Source organism: Mizuhopecten yessoensis, unplaced genomic scaffold, assembly GCF_002113885.1.
Source record: "Mizuhopecten yessoensis strain PY_sf001 unplaced genomic scaffold, ASM211388v2 scaffold9761, whole genome shotgun sequence".
NCBI lineage: Eukaryota > Metazoa > Mollusca > Bivalvia > Pectinida > Pectinidae > Mizuhopecten > Mizuhopecten yessoensis.
Genome location: NW_018408209.1, coordinates 74,352 through 94,601, shown reverse-complemented (window position 1 = coordinate 94,601; position 20,250 = coordinate 74,352). Strand labels below are relative to the sequence as shown.

Below are 20,250 nucleotides of genomic sequence, written 5' to 3'. Positions count from 1 at the left end.
CTTTGATCTTCACGTGCACATATAGAACAACGTATTTTGAACAGTTGGCTATATCAATGGAATTTTAAAACGTGGGACAAATTACCTTGACCTTTTTAAAAATCTCGCTATCACGAAGTTGGTAGATAAGTAGATACACCATATGTCTACCACTACAACGTAGCGTACCTCATCAATAGAAGGTAATGTCTCGATTAAATTGTGTTGTTTCATTACAAAGTGATTTTACAACAGGTAAATTTTATATAAATCATCTACCAGAAGGTATACGTGGACTTAGTACTGTGTATGGATATGAGCAAGGGTTACGAAAGTAATGTACAATCGTGCCTCTTACGGCAGGTTAGATAACCGCTCGTAGGTTGAGAATGTTAACGAATAACATCACTTAATGATATTTAGTCATATTATTATACTGCTGGTGTGTTAGATATAAAGTATACATGTTTGTACACGCAGACTAAAATTACCTGTGGGGTTGACGTTTACCTGGGAGATCAAGCCGACTAAATATATCTTCAAAAATGATTACCTGATCATTAATCAAAGTTGAGCACAGCTGCACAGCATACCACTACAGGACATTGTGATCTTACCATCATGCATCCGCGACATCCAGGGGTTACGTCATCCTCGACATCCAGGGGTTACGCTCACTTTCGCTCTCTGCACCCCTGGAATATGTCATAGCAAAATTGAAGGTTCAGTGTGCGCCACCTTGCTGATTAGACAAGCAAACTAGTTCGATCTTTTGATGTACATCAAAATAATCTCGCGGTCACGTAACGGTAAAAATTGACAGGCTTTGAAGGCGGGCGTCTCTCCTTTGTAATCATCAAAGGACAGGTATCAGCCTAGCGATTGGCCAGTTTTTTTACCCTGAGACCAATCAAACAGCTATCGTCGTGCCTTCACGTTTGCTATGACATATTCAAGGGGTGCAGAGAGCGAAAGCGAGCGTAACCCCTGGATACCGAGGATGACGTAACCCCGGATTATCGAGGATGACTATGATGCAAGACAACAAAAATGCATTTCAATAATGTAGCATTTACAATACAAAAATGTGTGCATATCAGCTTATCTCACATTACACAGTTGGTATTTGTTTGCAGTTTTTGCATTCTGCTTTTAGGTTTGTTTTGTTCTCGATTTGTATTTTGTTATTGAGAAGAATTTATATTAAAAAATTAATCATTGATCTAAGTACTATAAAACACGACACTCGTTTTTGATAACAAAGTAAGGTTTAAGTATTTTAAATTATAGCGTTAGTGTGTTAACATTGTACATTATCGTAATTTCCGTATATATATATATCATATATAGTTAACCTATAATCGTCACCTATATATATATATATATATCATATATAGTTAACCTATAATCGTCACCTAAATAAATACGCTTCCTCTCCTCTGTTGGTTCCCAGGCATGCGGTCTCTAGTATTTCTAGTCTGTTGCTTGGTCTTTGACCTTACACAAGCCAACGATCAGTGTTGGTGCACCGACTCAGATATGACTATGCTTAAGGCACCAACACACAGCGCAATTACAGTAGATGTGCTGACTTCCGGTTCCTGTTTGAATACTTCCCAGTTTGAACATCATGGACCATGGATACAAATAAAAACAACTGAAAAGGTATCTAATTTGCTTACAGCAAATTGTAAAATTAAGATATCGTATATATAATCCTCATAATAACATTATTTGTTCCAATAAAACGCTATGTTAACTGGAAAGGAATAACAATGTAATAACATCTGGTTATTTAGTGTCATAACAATTTAACATTTTCCGACGATTTTGTCTTGTCACTGCGGAATCTATATGCAATAAGAATACTTTCATATATATATACCATACTATGTACAGTAGTATGTCTTTAAGTTATCTCCTTTACTGACATATACTTTACATGATCATGTACAAGTGCAATTCAAAAGGTTAAAGGATTATACAAGCATCGTTTATTCTCATTATTATTCTAATGACTTTTTAAATATTTAAATTTTATTTTGATGGTTAAATGGATTGTTTTTACTTATTTCGCATTTACTAAATGATTAATGTTAAATAATGTGCATATGAAAACATACTGACACACCACGAAAATGTATTGGAGAAGAATTGCTTATGTGAAAAAATGGCTTCAAAATTATCAACCATTTAACCAGATAAAGAAATTTTGATTAGAAGTAATATTTTTTCGAGACTCTCTAAAACTAAAACTAGAATGTATACCGAATTAATCTGAATAGAGACTTGAACCTCACAGTTCAAAAAACACCCATTGTTTGTTAGCTGACATATTATAAAACAGATCAGTGTTCACATACTCTGTGTTTTCTTTGTTTTCAGTCTGGCTTCGTTCATCACGCTAATGGTGTCAACCTGAAGGACTGCCCATGTTAGGTTCATCATGTTCTCATCTACGTTTACTGCAATGTTATGTATTGTTGTCTTTTTGTTTTTGATTGGACTCAGGTTGAAATACATGGGGATGTGTAAGAATTTAATATTTGGCAACCCTTTGCTTAAAAAGAGATACATAGCAAGTATTTAAAATTCTAGTCAGGGCAAATCTTTAACAAATATTTGTAGATGTATTCATCGGTGAAATGTAACACAAAAGTGCGCGAAATATCAAATGATGTTGTATATCTACTGACGTATTGCGTTTAATATTATAGCATAGCCATTATATGTTAATCATTCATTCCTAAATAACTGCTACTTAATCAGAATGGCATTTCCTTTGGAGAGTACATATTTATTATGTAATTGCCTGCGTGTTATGATCTTGTTGTTATCAAATAAGATGTACTAAGAAATTCGTTAGATTCTTTATAAAATATATACACGAAGATACAAAGTTGTAAAAATAAATGTTAATATTAATGATTCGTTGCTTGTACATGGGTAAATATTTTCTTTTTTACATTTTGACAGATGCAGGTCTATTGAAGAGGGCTACTTGTCCATCGCATTGCATGGACCATTGTTGTGTGAGAGCTGGTACCCATCACTACCACACTAGTGATCATGCGGGTCACGGTAACAACAAGAAATATCCTGATATATAACGATTCATATTATTTGTTATTTCTGGAGTTAATATTGTTGACAAAATACAACTGCTTTAAGGCTAAGAACGTCGATTATGTTGAGGAAATATACAGCAACTCTGTGTTAAGCCCTGCCCTGAACGTCTGCCGTTCCGCCCTTTAAGTTAGTAGTGTTATTATAGCTATTTCTTTAAAAATAAAGCCGCCGTCGTTTAACTAGAACACAATGTAAAACAGTATACGATTGTTTTGCGCATTACAGTTCCTTAGCGTGGTGAAATTTCAGGTTTATCAAAATCGTCCATTCACGCAGTGATGATTCAGAGCAGAAAAGCAATGTAGATTTAATTTGATTAAAAACAGCAGTCTTCGATTGATGTCTAAACTGTATTCATAGGCATAAAGCTAGTTTAAGAAATCTGACCAAATGCTTTCTTTCAAAGTTTTTAAATAAAATATGGCGATCTAGTAATGGAAGAACAACATCCGCATGATGAAAACTGTAAATATAAAGAGGGGAAAACACTGGACAGAAATGGTAATTTATGTATACTTGTATTACACGGTCCGTGTATACTCCACATCTTGCATATTTTGGATAATTGTTGATTGAAAGAAAATTTGTAGCTTTAAATGAAGTTAATAAAAAATGTCATTCTGATTAGTCAATATAAGATCAATACCGGACCTTATATACGCACATGTGAGGATATAACATTTCGTATTTCTTTACTGCGCTAAAGATATCCATTTACAAATTTTCGGTGTGATATTTTACTGGTTATATATAATTAAATATATTTCAAAATAACAACATTTAGGTAAAGAGTAATAAATAGAAAACGTAAATGTTTGCCGATAAATTTCTTATAAGTTATACTCGTCTTACAGAATAATTCAGTATTGTTAGACGTGTATTGTTGCGTCACTCATAANCCACCCAACCCCCACCCCCATCCCACCGACTTCCTGTAAATAATGTTCTTAACCTTTTCGGTACCTACAACATTAATGATATCATTAACAAATTCGCCTGCACTATCAACACTCTTCCAGGTCTGCAATGTCTTTGTAGCAGGCGTAAACAGTCGTCAACTGTATAATTCCAGGTTTACATTGTGCACATGATGCCTATGCTAGTTCAATTTCTAGCATTTACAACGTTTATTGTATTAAGCCAATAAACCTGATAGTGTGTGCATTTATTTACTTCTTACTGTAAATTCTGTATATTTTACGTGGTTTTTATATTCCCGTTAAGTATTCGATAACTAACGAATACTAACTCATAAATACCGTAAAATATGCACGGTCGGTGATTTACGAAAATGTTAGCTCCGAAATGTTTTGAATCAACCGTATTACTGTCATTATTTGTATAACTGGTTTCCAGGCTGTGATACATGTGACAGTACTTGTTGTGACCCTGTCCAAACTAGTCAGCACGGAGGTCACACCGACAATTCAGGTACAGTTGTGTTTAGTAACCAGGCTTGGTAAAGGGTATAGGTTTAGGTTAAATCAATCTCGTTGGCTTATTGTGCAGAAATGAGTTCCTATGTAAATTAGCAAATATCAACGGAAAAAAACCCGACAAACACCATGAAGATATAAGCTACAATACGTTTAAAACTGGTCTATACCAAAAAAAAAACATCAGATAGATATAACGTTATAACATTAAGAAGCCTGACCCGACATAGGACGCTTAAATCCATCAAAACACACGTTATAAAAACAAACCAATTTCAATTGAAAAATAATTATAAACCTAACAAAACAAAAATGGAAAATATCGGTTAGAGTCGGGTATACTTGCTTCGGAAAATTAAACACAAATGATTAACGACACTTTTTAAGGGTGAATTTATTCTATCCAGTGTTGTAACAGGTATAGATTTATAATGTGTTGTTTTTGGTTTCTGTTTTTAGAATGGTCACTTTACGGCGATTGCAGCGTGACGTGCGGGGAGGGGACTCAGACTCGATATTGTACCAATCACTGCAACCATGATACTCAGTATGAAATAAGAGTGTGCAGGGAACAAGATTGCCCACCAGGTAGAATGTTTCTCTCTTAGTATAGGGTAGCATGACCATGGATAATGCTTGTATGTGTTAAGTTGGCAAGGTCATACCAGTTCGATAGAGTTAACATCCTATAGTGAAGGTACACCTGTAGCGTAACCTGTGGAGATGGCATTCAGACTCGGACATGCTTAGATAAGTGTAATGGGGCTGCTCCAGAAACAAAACCATGTCAGGTGACAACCTGTCCTGGAGGTACAAAAACGCATTTTTGTGAGAACAAGATACAACGGAACTCATCCTTTTTCCTTATTTAAGACCGTCATTTTCTTTTATCGTTATTTTTTCTTGACAAAAAAATCAATTTGCCTAAACTGACAATGGTCTTATGTAGAAATGATACATTTGTTTAACTACGATATGCTTTTTATCAGTACTCAGTATTGGCTCAATTTGACTATCATATGGTATTTTTGTAGAAAGCAAAACACAATATTTATTAATATTTCTAGTAAGTTGTGACTTTTACAATATTTTATATACATATATGAATGAAGCTTCGTTAGACAAATTCGTAAATGAGTAAATTAGCATACATATTCAATTCTTATTTTTCATGTCTGAAATATTTGGTGCCTAGAACCGAGCCATTTCATCATCGTACTTTTTATATTATTGCGTTGTATTTTTTTTTTTATTTATGATTGATTTTCCAAACTATGCGATTCTTATTTAATTACATCAATTGTCCACTCTCAACTAGTATACTTCATTCAAATCTCTTTCTTACTAACAGTAATAAATCGCATTCTTACTCTCTAACAGGACAGATTTTTTTATTCTCTTCCACTCTCACTTTTGTGTTAGTGCTGGTGATGAGTTTAATCATTATTGTTAATTTTGTTAGTCAATATTTGTCAATGATAGTAATATACATTCATTTTTATAGCTGTACATGGTAACCTATGCGATTTATGACCAGTCATAGTGGTCGGGCCAATCCCTACCGACAAAGACATACACATCTTTTGCGATACTTAAAAAGTAAAAAAATAATTTAATAAAAAATCTAACCATACATTGAGATACATCTATATACTCATAAAGAGTATGTTAAAGTGTTATCCCTACCGACACAGATCTAGAAATATTAATATATGGAGATAATTTTGCAATAGATCTAATATAAATTAGGTGTTTTTTGTTCATTGTATTTGAATATCATAGCATCAGTTGCTTGTCCTTACGGATAGAGTATTTTATTTTGATTTTGGAATTTATGTTTTCATATTTTCCGCTCCTGAGTACATATCTGTTGTCCCCCGTGAATTTTTGCATGTAAACCCCGCATGGTAGCGTACGGAATACAGTGCTGTCAGGCTGCAGTGCAAGTCCGTTGACCGTCAACGGACTTACACTACGATATGCTTAATCTGTGTTACAAGCTGTTGTTACCGTACAATAACAGCACATTATATCTTCCATGTTGCATTCCGCCTTCCTGGCCTTCAAACGAAAGGACAAAATTAACTCATTTACCCCTGAAGACGCATTTGACTTCTTCCATTTCAAAGGTTGGAATAGTTCATTATGAAACTTCAGGGGTGAATGAGTTAAATACGGTGCAAATATTGCATGATTAGTCAAGTGGACTGTAATTGCATTTCCTCCAGCTTGAATGGTATATAACAAAATAACAACTATAGTTTTTTTATTAGTTTAAGGCTATTGAATAATTGTGTATCGTCTTGCTGCTGACATGTGACAGGCACTGTATCTAAAATGTACATTCATTTATCTAATGTTATAGTGCACAGTCTAGTAGTTGAGTTTTTATACAGCAGACTTTGGAAAAGGTAACACTAGGAAAAGAAATGTACGAATAATCAAAACAGGAAGATATTAAAGCAATTCAGTGTCAATGCAAAAAGACAAAAACAACAACCATAAAACCAATGGGAAACCGCTCATTATAATGCCTGATGGGAAATCCATGAAGATGTGACGGTCACCTTGATAACAACAGAAACCTCAAAAATGGTAGTTATATCATCAGATTTAAATAGAGACTCTATTAAACTGACGTAATCATATGGTTAGTTCCCAGTAAGACAATAGGAGCATTGTTAAAAAGGCTTACAAATGGTAAGAAGACATTTCATATATTCAGGGTTTAATATAACTAATGGCAGCTGATAACAACCTAACTTTATAAACCATTTTAACTAACAAGCTTTTCTGTATATGGAACATGCGAAGTGACATTTTTTTAACATGTTTTATTGTCAAAAGAGGTCAACAGGAAGGAGCTTCAGTCATTACCTATTTAGTCCTCTCCTTACAGCTACATCCCATTGTGAACACATTGTCTACATATATTTAAGACATTTACATTGTAGATACTCGAAGGGGAAGTAACTCCTTCAAAGCAGATTGTATAATAGTGATATGTAAAGAAAGTTTTCTTTTGATTAAAGACTGGTAATAAACAAGTTTGCAAAAACGATTTATTTCACTTAGCTATCGCTATATTTTCTTATTTTTACATTATGGAACTATTCAAAACATATATATTTAATAGTTTTGGCTTTATCTCCCCAAAGGATACAGGCCATGCAAAGTCCATATGTCACATATTGACCATCCACTAATGGATTTCAAAACCCAAATTCAAGCTTCTAGATATTTGTTTTATTGGTCACTACAACTATTGGACATATGATGACTGTTTGTACATTTTCAAAAGCAGACGTTACTTCATGTTGATGGAAAGGTACTACAAAATCTGTGCAGCGTTACATGTAGGAATATATTCAAACTCGGTCTATTTGGGAAAATGTACATACGAAACACTGTCCGAAACAAATCTCTTTCGTCTTCGGTTGAAAAGAGTTCAGCATGATGAACATAAAGATTAAAAATTCATAATTATGGCAAATTCTCATTTCTAGAATGGTCTGACTGGTCTCCCTGTTCCGCCTCATGTGGAGGAGGACATATGGTAAAACATTGCCTACATTACTGTCATCTCGACGTCAACCATCCTAATGGGGAGATACAGACGACTTGTAACACAAACCCCTGTCCAGGTCAGACTTGATAAAAATAAAGAATAAACAACTTTTTTTCAGATGAGAGAAAATGCGTAAGAGTAACGATATCTAGGTTTACTTTATACTGTTAACTGTGAAAAGAAGGTTGACAACAAAGACTGCGGAGTTTTCGAGATTAACCAGAGCCAAATAGCTGAAGTCTTTTCTTTCACGGTTAAAATGAAATACTAGTTGAAAAATAAATAATCTGTTGTGGTAGAATTGAGTTTAGCAAATTTTATAAAATAGTGCGTGTTTTACATTGTCTTTTTTTTGTAAACTATTGCCATGTCAACAAATAAAAATGGATGCAAGATACAAGATTTTATATTTAACGTCGCATATTTAAAACAATAAACATAAGCACTACTGCTACTCTTGCTACAAACAAATTTAATAATCAATTTAATAAAAAAAATAAAATGTAGTTACTATTATTATTCTTTTTTTTTTTTTTTTTTTTAAATGTAAGTTTCACCAAAGTAGTTCCTGATTGAATTTGAATTATATGTTAGATAATGAAGTTGAAAATAACAAATAAGGGAAGAGAACCCATAACACTCAGGTGTGATGTGTGGACTTTTATTTATATCCAACAGTTGATGGTCAGTGGAGTAGTTGGTCATCTGCCAGTTGTTCAGTCACATGCGGAACCGGAACTACAATACGCCACCGGACATGTACCAGCCCCCCTCCATCTAATAACGGTGCCTACTGCTCCTATTCTGAGCACGGATCTTCCATGACCGTCACCTGTGTAGAGGCATCGTGTCAAAGTATATACAAATTTGTTTATATGCCTTTTAACCACACGTTAATATTGTAAGTAAAAAGCTATGTATGGGTTTTACTTAAATTGTGAAGTCGTGTAAGGAACAATCCAGCTTGATCTATTTAAATGTAAACTATGATATATAGTTTATAACAAAAATGATTGAACTCACGTAATGAGCCATATATATATGCTGAACAGTTTGTTATCACGTGTTTTACCTTTAATTGTTGTGTTTCATATTGTTAGGAGAGGGCCTTGTAATTGGTCAGAACGTATGCCCAATCCCTTTGATTGTTTTTCGATCAATAACAATATTGACAATAATTCTGTGATCTCAATAAAGGCCTGTTCTATCATATCAACTAGAGAATTAGAGAAATCGGTGTAAACGTTATGATATATTTTCGTTGATCACTGTCACATAGAATCCATCATTGGAGTTTAAGCACAATAATCAATCTCAATGACCTATATTGGCGTAATTATTGGTGACGTCACATCAAAGGACTGATTTGACACCACTTAAGCTGAAAAACAACGGGCTTACGTAACGTGTATACAGTGTTCCCACTATATTTATCGCAGTTGAATTTACATGTATCTTGACTTGCACGAATAAGCGATCGTAATATTGTAGAATCACTTATGTGTATTTTCGTGGGGTTATAATTTCGTAGTTTTTTGTTATCCGCGAAATAATCGAAATGTAATGTCCCACGAAAATTTATGATTTTACAGTATATTCAATTCATAAATACTTGGTATGTAAATACTTTTGTCACGTGTACGATAAATTATCGTAAACGCTACACGTTATTAATGAGAGCGGAGTAATATCTCCGGACCATAAACATCGGAACTATCAGATAAGGCATCAACTGTCGCGTATTGGTGCCATACAAATTGAATGAGACAGGCAAATTGAATCCTGAACATACCTGGATTTGGGTGAAGATATGAAAAAAGCAAATGGAAAGAATACAGCTAAAGAACAATATAAAAAACTTCTCTTGTGTGTTGTTTTTTAGAATTAAAATGGTCATGAGAAATAATTTGTTAGCTACGATTGCCAATAATAAGTCCCAACCATATATATGTATTTTTAGAGGAAAATCATCACAGGAAATCTTACTTCAATTATCAATTTTAGCTTTAAAGACATATTTACAAATTACATGTATTGTTTAAGGTGTGAACCGATGTGACAAATTCGGAACAATCCAGGCGCTGGCTGAACAGAACGTCACATCCCAGGTTCATTGTCCTGATCGGTGGAATTCCGGAACGGAAAACTTTGTACACACTCATTGTCATAACGCCCCTTCCGACATCAAAGCCTGGCATCAGGGGGAGTCGGTAGGTGGTACATATATGCATTGGCTATATAAATACTTAAACCAATTAAAAAGCAATGCAAGACAACGATACATATACAATTGTTGGATTGATGTTGTACGTTGTAAGATATTACACTATAGTTGAGTACAATCATAGATGAAATTTCTTCCCTTCAGTATCTATAAAGTTGCCTAAAATGAGATGCTATTTAATTGACTTCGGATAGCAATCTTAGAAAATTGACCCTATTGAATCATTAGTTTAGGCGATGTGTTGATATCTAAAAGCTTGCTAATGCTTTTATGATCAGTGTTCTTCCAAAATGGGCAGTGAAAAATGAACAATTTTAAATCAGATGATATCAACTAATCTTAGATGTAAATGGGAACAGTGCATCATGATTGAGCAACAGTTTTCAGTCGACGGGATGTTGTGTACTCTTGCTACTTAACTTAACCTGTCTAGGTCCAGCATACTACGACCTCGGCCGAGTATTACTTTTACTTTGTTTGGTAGAAATGTAGGTCGGAGGAATAGTATCGGGTTTTTTAAAGCAAATTTAGAAGAAACAAATGAACTGATCTGCGTGTAATTTCGGTACTTATGAATGGCGACCTCTTTTATAGTTAAGGAAACTGCCTGTTGATTGGACGAATCAGTCTGGAAGGAAAAACCAAGGGTTCTCATTGGCCAAGCTAGGCTTGTATTGTAAATGTAGATGTTTTATCCTGTTTTTAGTACAGAGTTGATATGAGAGCATCATTCAAGACACTATTCCCTTCTCTCTGAACCAAAGCTAGTTACTTAGGTACGAAATATAGACCAAGTACCCCGATTAGTACTTATATACTGTAAATTGGATTAAAAGCAAGGTCGACAACATCTACTGAACGGGTATATCCTATATTTATACAGGTACGACTTCACGTGTTTCAATTGTGTATGTCATGCATGCTTGAAGTAACGAGTTATTAAACCATTATGTCTGTTCTATATGTAGGTCCACTAAAAGATAACTGTATTTTAAGTGACAAATGGTTTCCGCTGTCGTTTTCAACTTTACTGAAAACATGCGAATCGGACTTCAACACAAAATCAATGTGGGGAATCACTTGGCTTCTAATAATTCAAAACACGGGGAAATAGAAAATAAGGAATTTGGTCAGTTTATCTTTAAAATGTTGTTCGCGGTGCAACTTTTCCCCGACATTTTTCCGTGTACTTAATCATAAGAGGTCACGTGACACCCTACATTGTATAGATGCCCAGTTGTCGATCTCGCGGTACATGCAGTAAATAAGTATTTTTCGGGGTAAAACGTTTTTTAAATTTTGATTTAAAGATATTTATTTCAGGTGCTTACCGATTGCATGGGATCAAAAGTAATTCAATCATTTACGCCGATCGGGACATTTTCGCAATTTGGATACGAGCAAGGCGGGCACAGTGGTATTAGTGGCATTTTCCTTTCATGTACTCCACGTGGATTCAAGGTAATGTTAATATCAATATATACAATACAATAGGTATAAATACGTCACTATCTCCCGTTTAAGCCTGGCATATTCTCTTTGGAAGTATGTGACATGTTCATAAAATGTACGCTTAAGTCCTTAATCACACCTCATTAGAATATAGATGTGTATTCGGTCACTTTTTTTTCAGATGGCCACAAAAGCGTGCGATGGAGGAGCAGAAATTATTGACATTCCACACGATACTAGCGCTATATTGTCAAGTGATGCCATTATTTCCAACAACCCTTCCAGCTACTATACCATTAAATGGTAGAAGCTGCCAGGTCGAAATTCGAAAGACAGTTTGATATATAAAAAAGTATAAACCAAAACTAATATCATGTGTTTATCTTATTTTTTTCAAGATAGAAACATAAAAACCAGTACCAGAGCCCTTTTTTCGAGAGAAAAACAAATGATTCTTCGATCTCAGTTGTACTAAATTAGTGTATGGTTTTGTTTGTTTGCTAATAGTTTACATTATATCTTCTATAAGATTCATCAGTTTGGAAACATGTGATATCAAAGTTTTAATTTTTACACAAACAATGTACTATTAAACGTGTCGTAACGTTTCAAGACCGACTGGTCCCTTTGTCAAGCTATGACTGATGAGTGAGCGATTTGTTTGATTTACCTGTACAACGATGTGACGAAAGGGACCATTCGGTCTTGAAACGTTGCGACACGTTTAGTACGTACATTGTTTGTGTGAAAAACAAAACTTTGATATCAGTTTACATTATACGTTTAAAATATATTGTGTTATATAACTATACACATGTTATGTCATGTGATGCAACCATCACAATGGAATAGCTTTGAAATGGAAATTTTTTTTATTAAAAAAACGTAAAATTTAGCGCTGAAAAAAACAATTCCTGCACTCAACAGTTTTACTCTAAATTAAGATTCCATGTGACTGTTGGTGTTTATCAGTTAAACATGAAGGTTTCATTTAAGGATATAATCTTGCTTTGGTCAACTTCATGGGGTATGGATTCAGTTTGTCCTGAAACAACTCAAACATGAACTACGAATTTGTTTCAAGACCAATCACTTCATCATCCAAAATCGACCAAAGCAAGACCAATCACTTCATCATCCAAAATCAACCAAAGCAAGACCAATCACTTCATCATCCAACATCGACCAAAGCAAGACCAATCCCTTCATCATCCAAAATCGACCAAAGCAAGGCCAATCACTTCATCATCCAAAGTCGACCAAAGCAAGACCAATCACTTCATCATCCAAAATCGACCAAAGCAAGGCCAATCACTTCATCATCCAAAGTCGACCAAAGCAAGACCAATCCCTTCATCATCCAAAATCGACCAAAGCAAGACCAATAACTTCATCATCCAAAATCGACCAAAGCTAGACCAATCACTTCATCATCCAAAACCGACCAAAGCAAGACCAATCAATTCATCATCCAAAATCGACCAAAGCTAGACCAATCACTTCATCATCCAAAGTCGACCAAAGCAAGACCAATCCCTTCATCATCCAAAATCGACCAAAGCAAGGCCAATCACTTCATCATCCAAAATCAACCAAAGCAAGACCAATCACTTCATCATCCAAAATCGACCAAAGCAAGACTAAATCCTTATATTTCAATCAACGTGTGTTTTTTTTTTAAATTGCAACTCGTGAAAGGCCAATTCCGATAGTTTGTCACAGATTTTGGGGCTTGTGCAAATCTACGTATTGACCTAATGTTAAAATAAATGAGTCTATCATTGAAGGAACATCATACAGCATGATGGTGTACTTATACTTCAACACAGCAATATGATGAAGAAACAAAACACAAAACATCACTTTTAAGTTCTTTTAATGAATTCATAAGTTTGAACATGAAATCTTCTGACTCGTCGTCGCGAAAGAATTATGTCTAGACGCGGTTCGCAGGCTCAGCTGCGAGTCTACGGCAGCCATCTGTTTTACTAGTTCGAAGTGGAGAGCCGCTACATCTTCTGGAATGTGAAGCTACAGTAATTGGAGGTCCACTATGACAATAAAACCATACGTGACTTGAAAGGACGAAACAATTTGATATGGCAGTTTGCTGTTCGACTGCATTTCATATATCACGTGATCATATGGCTGTGTGATCCACGTTGTTTTTGCTTTGTAACGGGGGTTGACATTGACACAAGAGGCAGAATGGGTGGCTAGAGGGCGAATTTCTAGGGTAGAACATGAAATGTCACTACCGCTAGCAACAGATGACAATGTGTTGCTTATTGGTCGTTTTTGGTCGCTTGAAGTATTAAAGGAGTGAAATTCCCATAATTACCACCTACTAAAGACAACTCTTTAATCTTAAAATATCATAAAGCAATTTTAGACTTATATTTGTCCCAAAATATAACTCATTCGTTTAACCGAAATGATGAAAACGAACGTCGGGAACATATGCATTTACATTTTTTGTACACACATAGGAAAGTTAAAACTAAGAACATCTGGATTTGAAATACAATGGTTCAATAACGTCGAAAAGTGTTCATCCAATGCGTTTTAAATGTTAAACAATAAGATTTTTGTCAATAATGTGTAAATACAATCATCGGGAAACCACTATGCAACATGCAACACTTTTTGGCAAAACATAACACTTTCCCTTTACATAAAGCGGTTTGCTTGTACGATGCAGCAAACAAATATAATATATATATAGATTCTATCCCGGACCGATATACATTATATTAATTCGCACTCGCCATATCCAACCGGCAAACGCAAAGTTGTCCGCCCTGGCAATTTTGTTCCTATCTCATTTATTTGAAAGTTTGAGAAAGGTTAATAATACGAAAAATAAATTGCTATGTGTTTGGATGTACATTTACACTGTATAGTATGCGAAAGAAAGGCACTAGTTTCTATAAACCTTACACATGAAAATATTGTATTATGTTTCTTCCTGTTTTAGATTCCATTTCTATAAATAGGATGTACCACAATATCGATACATAAAAATACACAAAAGAGCTGTTACACTAATCTGTCAATGATATGTATTGGTAAAATACACAATAGAGCTGTTACACTAATCTGTCAATGATATGTATTGGTAAAATATACATTTGGTGTAATAGTATCTTAATCGTACAAATGTATATCAACCACGATAGCAGATCAAATGACCAGTTGAGTCAGATGGTAGATCAAAGGTTCTCTGAAAGCCTACATATATTGACAGGAGCATTTACATAGTGTCATATTTAAATGTTGTTTACATCGTATATACATTTATGTAACAACATCACAGTCAGTTTAAAGCTACCAGCACAAATTCTTTCCCTTAATCAATGGAATACTGTCTTTATGTCTATTCAGGATGGTTATACAAAGGAACTCTTCATGTTGCCCACATTAAGGCCGATTCCTTCATTTTCCTTCATTTTCCGCCTTATTGAAACGTTATCAACATATATACTACTCACATTTTGCTAAGGATCCCTTTTATTTTTGGGCAAAAATGATTGTTCTTTTAATTCATCAGCATCCAAAAAATTCCAAATATCGTAATTACAGTCGGACAATGAGCCACAGAAAAGGGGTTACCCATAAAATTGGTAACAACAATGTATTCACTAAAAAACTGAAATTGAACAACACCCATCCTAAATAAACAGAAACTGTTTAAGTATTGAATGTGACGGCCGTGAGCATCAATTACAGCTTCACAGCGTCTGCGCATGCCCCGAATGAGATCGCGTATCCGGTTCTGTGGGATAGCGTTCCACTGAGCTACCAAAGCTGTTCTCAGCTCCTGGAGCGTTCTTGGCTGAACATTTCTGGCAGAGAGAGATGCCTGCAGCATGTCCCACACATGCTCGATGTGATGAAGATCCGGCGAGTTGACTGGCCAATCAATTCGTTAAAAGGTCTCTTGCTGTAGATACTGCTCAGTCACCCTTGCTCTATGTGGCCTAGCACTATCGTCCATTAGGATGAAGTCCGGGCCGATAACGCCAGCGTAGGCTCTGACATAGGCATCAAGGATTTGACCGCAGTAAATCCGGGCCGTAACGGTACCATTATGGAAGATATGGAGGTCAGTATTCCCTCGAACGCGTGTGCCTCCCCACACCATCACTGAACCTCCGCCATATCGGTCATGTTCCACAACGTTACCTGCCTGGAACCTCTCCCCGGGTTGTCTCCATACTATAACGCGCAGGTCGGTTAAGTCGAGACAGAATCTGGACTCGTCGGTAAAAAGAACTGGTTCCCATTCCTGTAGAGTCCAAGTGCTGTGAGCTTGGGCACAATCTAATCGGTCCCTAACATGGCGAACAGTCAAGGGAACAGTATACAGTAGCTGGTCTACGTGACCTTAAACCAGCATCACGAAGACGGTTCATCATTGTCTGAGTAGCTATCCGGGTACCAGAAGCATTTAGGAGGCCATTTTGTAAAGCTGTGGCAGTCTGGCACCTGTGACGCCGTGCCTGTATGAGCAAAATTCGGTCTTGGCGCTGCGTTGTAGCTATAGAACGACCTCCAGTATGCCGTCTGGAAGGGTTTCCGTTAGTTTGGAAACGATTCCACATTTTGCCACCACACTTTGAGCCTTTAAATTTGAATCTTAATAAAACAGATTATTGTTTAGTTCGAATCTTAATAAAACAGATTATTTTTTAAAAAAATATTCATATTAGTTATATACATCATAATATAAGCGTATGGTTTCTTATTAATACACGAGGCATATTAATAATTTGGTTTTAATTTGCTTATTTAAAATGATATACGTTCTCGTTACTATACTGTACAGCCTGAGCTATGTTACATTGTGGAACACGTCGTATTTTTAGATATTACATGATGTCCAAAAAAATATCTTTTTGTTGATCTTTATTAGAGTAACTAAGATCTCAGAAAACAAATTAATACGATTTTTACATTTCAAACTATTGACCACCTCATTACACTTGCTGGTGATTCGATCAGATCGTTAATTAACGTCGATCTAACCAGATAACAGTATACGTCGTTTATCAGTCTATCATTCTTTGTCGTCATGTTTTGCTATTGTATTAGTGATCACCGTGTTGACTTTCAGCATCTATGAACTAATCTGTCAAATAGGCTTTTCCTTTCGTCGTGTTTCTAGCCATTATTTCACGAAACCAGATGGCTTACGCTGTTGGTGAGTATAAATCCCGTCGGTAGGCTTTAGTCGTATAGCTGGCATTTGTTCTGTGAGGGTTTACACCAAAGTCAAGTTAGAAATATACTTACGGATTAACTTTCTCTTTAGCTTACTTCGCCGATTATTCAATTTACCCGAGTTCCATTGTAGTTATCACCCGCTTACCTAAACTAAATAGAACGTTAATCCTTGTATTAATAGTATTTTTTCTTAAATATGACATAAAACGCGTTCTTTTAACCGGAATATATCCCTAGGGAGGATTACAAGCATTCCATTTAAGCACGATGTGTGATACGGTAACGCTTCGCGCCACATTTCGAAGGCCACAGTGACATGATACGACAAAACTAGGACTTATACGAACGAAATCGGCTGCAACATGAACATCACATTGGTTTGTATGCTCGCTCTAACACATGTAATCGTAACTCATTAGCGATAATTCTTACTTCAAAGTTGCTCTATGCGGCTATTTTTAGCACAACTTGTAAAGTTGCGTAACCCGATTCACTCGTACAATATTTCACTCGCACTCGTAAACTGTTATAATAAAATCATATCGTTGTAATTCTATAAGCATTTTATCTCAACATATGTTCAATACCCAAAGATGTCCCGTTTACATTCCGGAACGCTATAATATGGCACCAACGACTCGCAATTTTGGAACTCTCCTGTGTTTTTTGTAAACTCCACGGCGATGATAACTAGGCATAGTATCTACAAAATCGCAAACACACGAAGAAATTTTATAACTTTGATTTAACTTCAATCATTACAAAACCCAGTTCGTGTGCTGTGACCATACTCTCAGTATTTAGGACCCGTCCTGTGATTACCATTATTTACCAGCCTTATCAGTCGAGTGCAGTTGAAAATATTACGGCAAAATTACCGTATATCGAACGTTATTGTCAAAATTGAATTTACTATAGTATTTCTGGGTATTGTTTACACTATGTCATCAAAGTAAACGTATGTAAATGAACACGAATACGTAGTAAAACATAACATCCTGACGTCCTGTCAGTCGGTGCGGTAATCATCGGGCGTTGTAAACAACGTAACGTCATCGGAAGGTATAAATTTCAACAATGAATCTTTTGCATGAATACACTAATGAGTTGTACAAATCTGATATCCCAGGTACTTCTGTTTACTTACGAAAATCGCAATGGAAACCCCGGGTTGTTGACGTACACATATGTACACGGTGTATGTATCACTACGCGCGCAAGAATGACTGTCGTTATCGAGTGATAATGGCAATGGTCTCAACAAAGGTCATTGAGCCAATTACACTTGAAACTGTAAACATTTTAAGCATTGAACTGTTTTTGTATGGTATTTATGATCTATTTGAATGACACAGCTTTGCAAGAAAACAACATAATGCGCACTAGCACATTATGATTTGTTTGCTTGCAAAGCTGTGTCATTCAAATATATCATAAATACCATACAAAAACAGTTCAATACTTATATTTCCGTTTCCTCTGCCTCTTATGTTCTTTTTTAACTTATAATTTATATTTAAAATTAAAAATGCCCGCCTTATCGACAGTCTACACAATTTCGTTCAATAGTTTGAACAGCGTATTGTCGCGTGCTGATTGGCAAACAAAGTAGAAATTTTAACAAACACTTCAATTTTATTCCACAATTCAGTATCAATACAATTGCGTATGATACATATCTATAGGGTGATTTAAGTTTATCAACAGAACTCTGAGCTAAAATTTCGCGCATGGACAAATACAGTGAACACCGTAAATCCGACCTTGCCCTCCACGAGGGAGTTATTTTGGAAGTTAATTCGAACTTTTCTCTTTGTCCATTTTGTGAAGAATCCAGGCGTGAATTTATTTGTTGATTGTATGGGAACCTGACAACAGTCGGTAGATTATATAACGGCCTCGTTATTTGACATGTCGTCAGAAACTGAGGAACCGTGGATGCGAGACGCGTGAAACTGATAGCGTTTGAAGTGAGTGATCTTGCGACGGAGCACAGGTTCGTTACAAATGTCTGAAATGTTTATGTGTGCTGTGACTCATATCAGTAGGTCTGTTACATATGTGTCAGTAGGTCTATAGAATATGTGTATTTCAGACATTTGTAACGAACCCCTGTTGACAAGTGCAGTGTAACAGACGATATTTCTGATAAATTGCATGAGCGTTAAAATTGTTTCCATTGCCGGCATTGGTGATTTCAACCAATGTGCATTTTGTACGATATTGCAGACCTTGGTCTTGTTTTTGTTGTAATAAAAGTGTTTTTATTTTATTTTTTATTTTGCACATAAATTTACAATGACATTGTCAAATCTCACAATGCCCAGCGATATTTTAGGGGCCGTCAAGTTCATTTATATTGGATTAATACGCTAAGAATTGTGTCTCGTGATGCATGGTAATTAAAGTCCCATCAACAACACAGCTTTTAAAGAGGCTATATAGTGGCAATGCCATGCAAATGTCAATATTATCTCTTGTAGCCACACACAAAAAAAACATATGTCTATCATTATAGAGGGGTTTTAAGGCACCTCCACTTGTTACTAGTTATAGATTTGTTTTGTAACATTTTCGGAATGTGTTATGATGTTTTCATGTGTGCACATGACCATCGTAGGAATGAGGAAAAGCAGCGTGTGTTCCTCCTACACGGGGAACCGGATGTCTTTACAAGGAAAGACAACTCGTGCTTACATATATAGTAAGGTATCAGGCTACCGTTGTCAATTACATTACATAATGGATTTCTTTTCTTTTGAACTTTATCGTCACTGACAAGTCCTAAAATAGACGAAATGACTTTCTGTTAATGGTGACAACCTGAATTTGAACAGTTGTGTATCCGTTCTTCGTATTTTTATATATTTTGGACGTAAAACATTCTAGTATTGATACGCGAATTTCACGATGAAACTTATTTGAGGTATTCAGTGTAGTTACTTTGAACTTATGTATTGTCATTGGCAAACTTGAGATATTGGTTTAAAATTGAAACGTGAATGTTGCCCTATAGATGAACGTTTCACCTGTAAATAGCTCATTGATAAGATATGACGTACATGTAGCATACGTGTTCACATTTCTACTGAGAACAGACTTCTAAACTATTGTATGTGTACGTGGCTGAATATGGATCAAATTTAACTATATCCAATTTGACATTAATACATCATACTGTTTCTTGTTAAGCCTATACATTCAACAAGATAACTGATAATTATGATATAACAATA

The 20,250-nt window shown here is 35.5% G+C and overlaps 1 protein-coding gene across 1 annotated transcript; it reads left to right on the top strand.

Moving 5' to 3' along the window:
- The first annotated feature begins 111 nt into the window (after nt 1-111).
- On the top strand, nt 112-12,148 carry LOC110458774 (SCO-spondin-like). The gene is made up of 11 exons (XM_021510676.1): nt 112-182; nt 1,433-1,644; nt 2,365-2,413; nt 2,956-3,060; nt 4,465-4,539; nt 5,004-5,132; nt 8,051-8,188; nt 8,791-8,967; nt 10,156-10,322; nt 11,660-11,797; nt 11,970-12,148. Exons 2-11 carry the CDS (start codon nt 1,435-1,437, stop codon nt 12,093-12,095), a joined length of 1,314 nt encoding a protein of 437 aa, XP_021366351.1. The 5' UTR covers nt 112-182; nt 1,433-1,434; the 3' UTR covers nt 12,096-12,148.
- Nucleotides 12,149-20,250: the final 8,102 nt, after the last annotated feature.

What these genes read in the sequence shown, in the direction of transcription:
- LOC110458774 (XM_021510676.1), top strand. Translation starts at nt 1,435, where the DNA reads ATGCGGTCTCTAGTATTTCTAGTCTGTTGCTTGGTCTTTGACCTTACA. An exon ending in CAACCTGAAGGACTGCCCAT is followed by an intron (nt 2,414 to 2,955) that starts GTTAGGTTCATC and finishes ACATTTTGACAG; the next exon opens with ATGCAGGTCTATTGAAGAGG. An exon ending in TAGTGATCATGCGGGTCACG is followed by an intron (nt 3,061 to 4,464) that starts GTAACAACAAGA and finishes ACTGGTTTCCAG; the next exon opens with GCTGTGATACATGTGACAGT.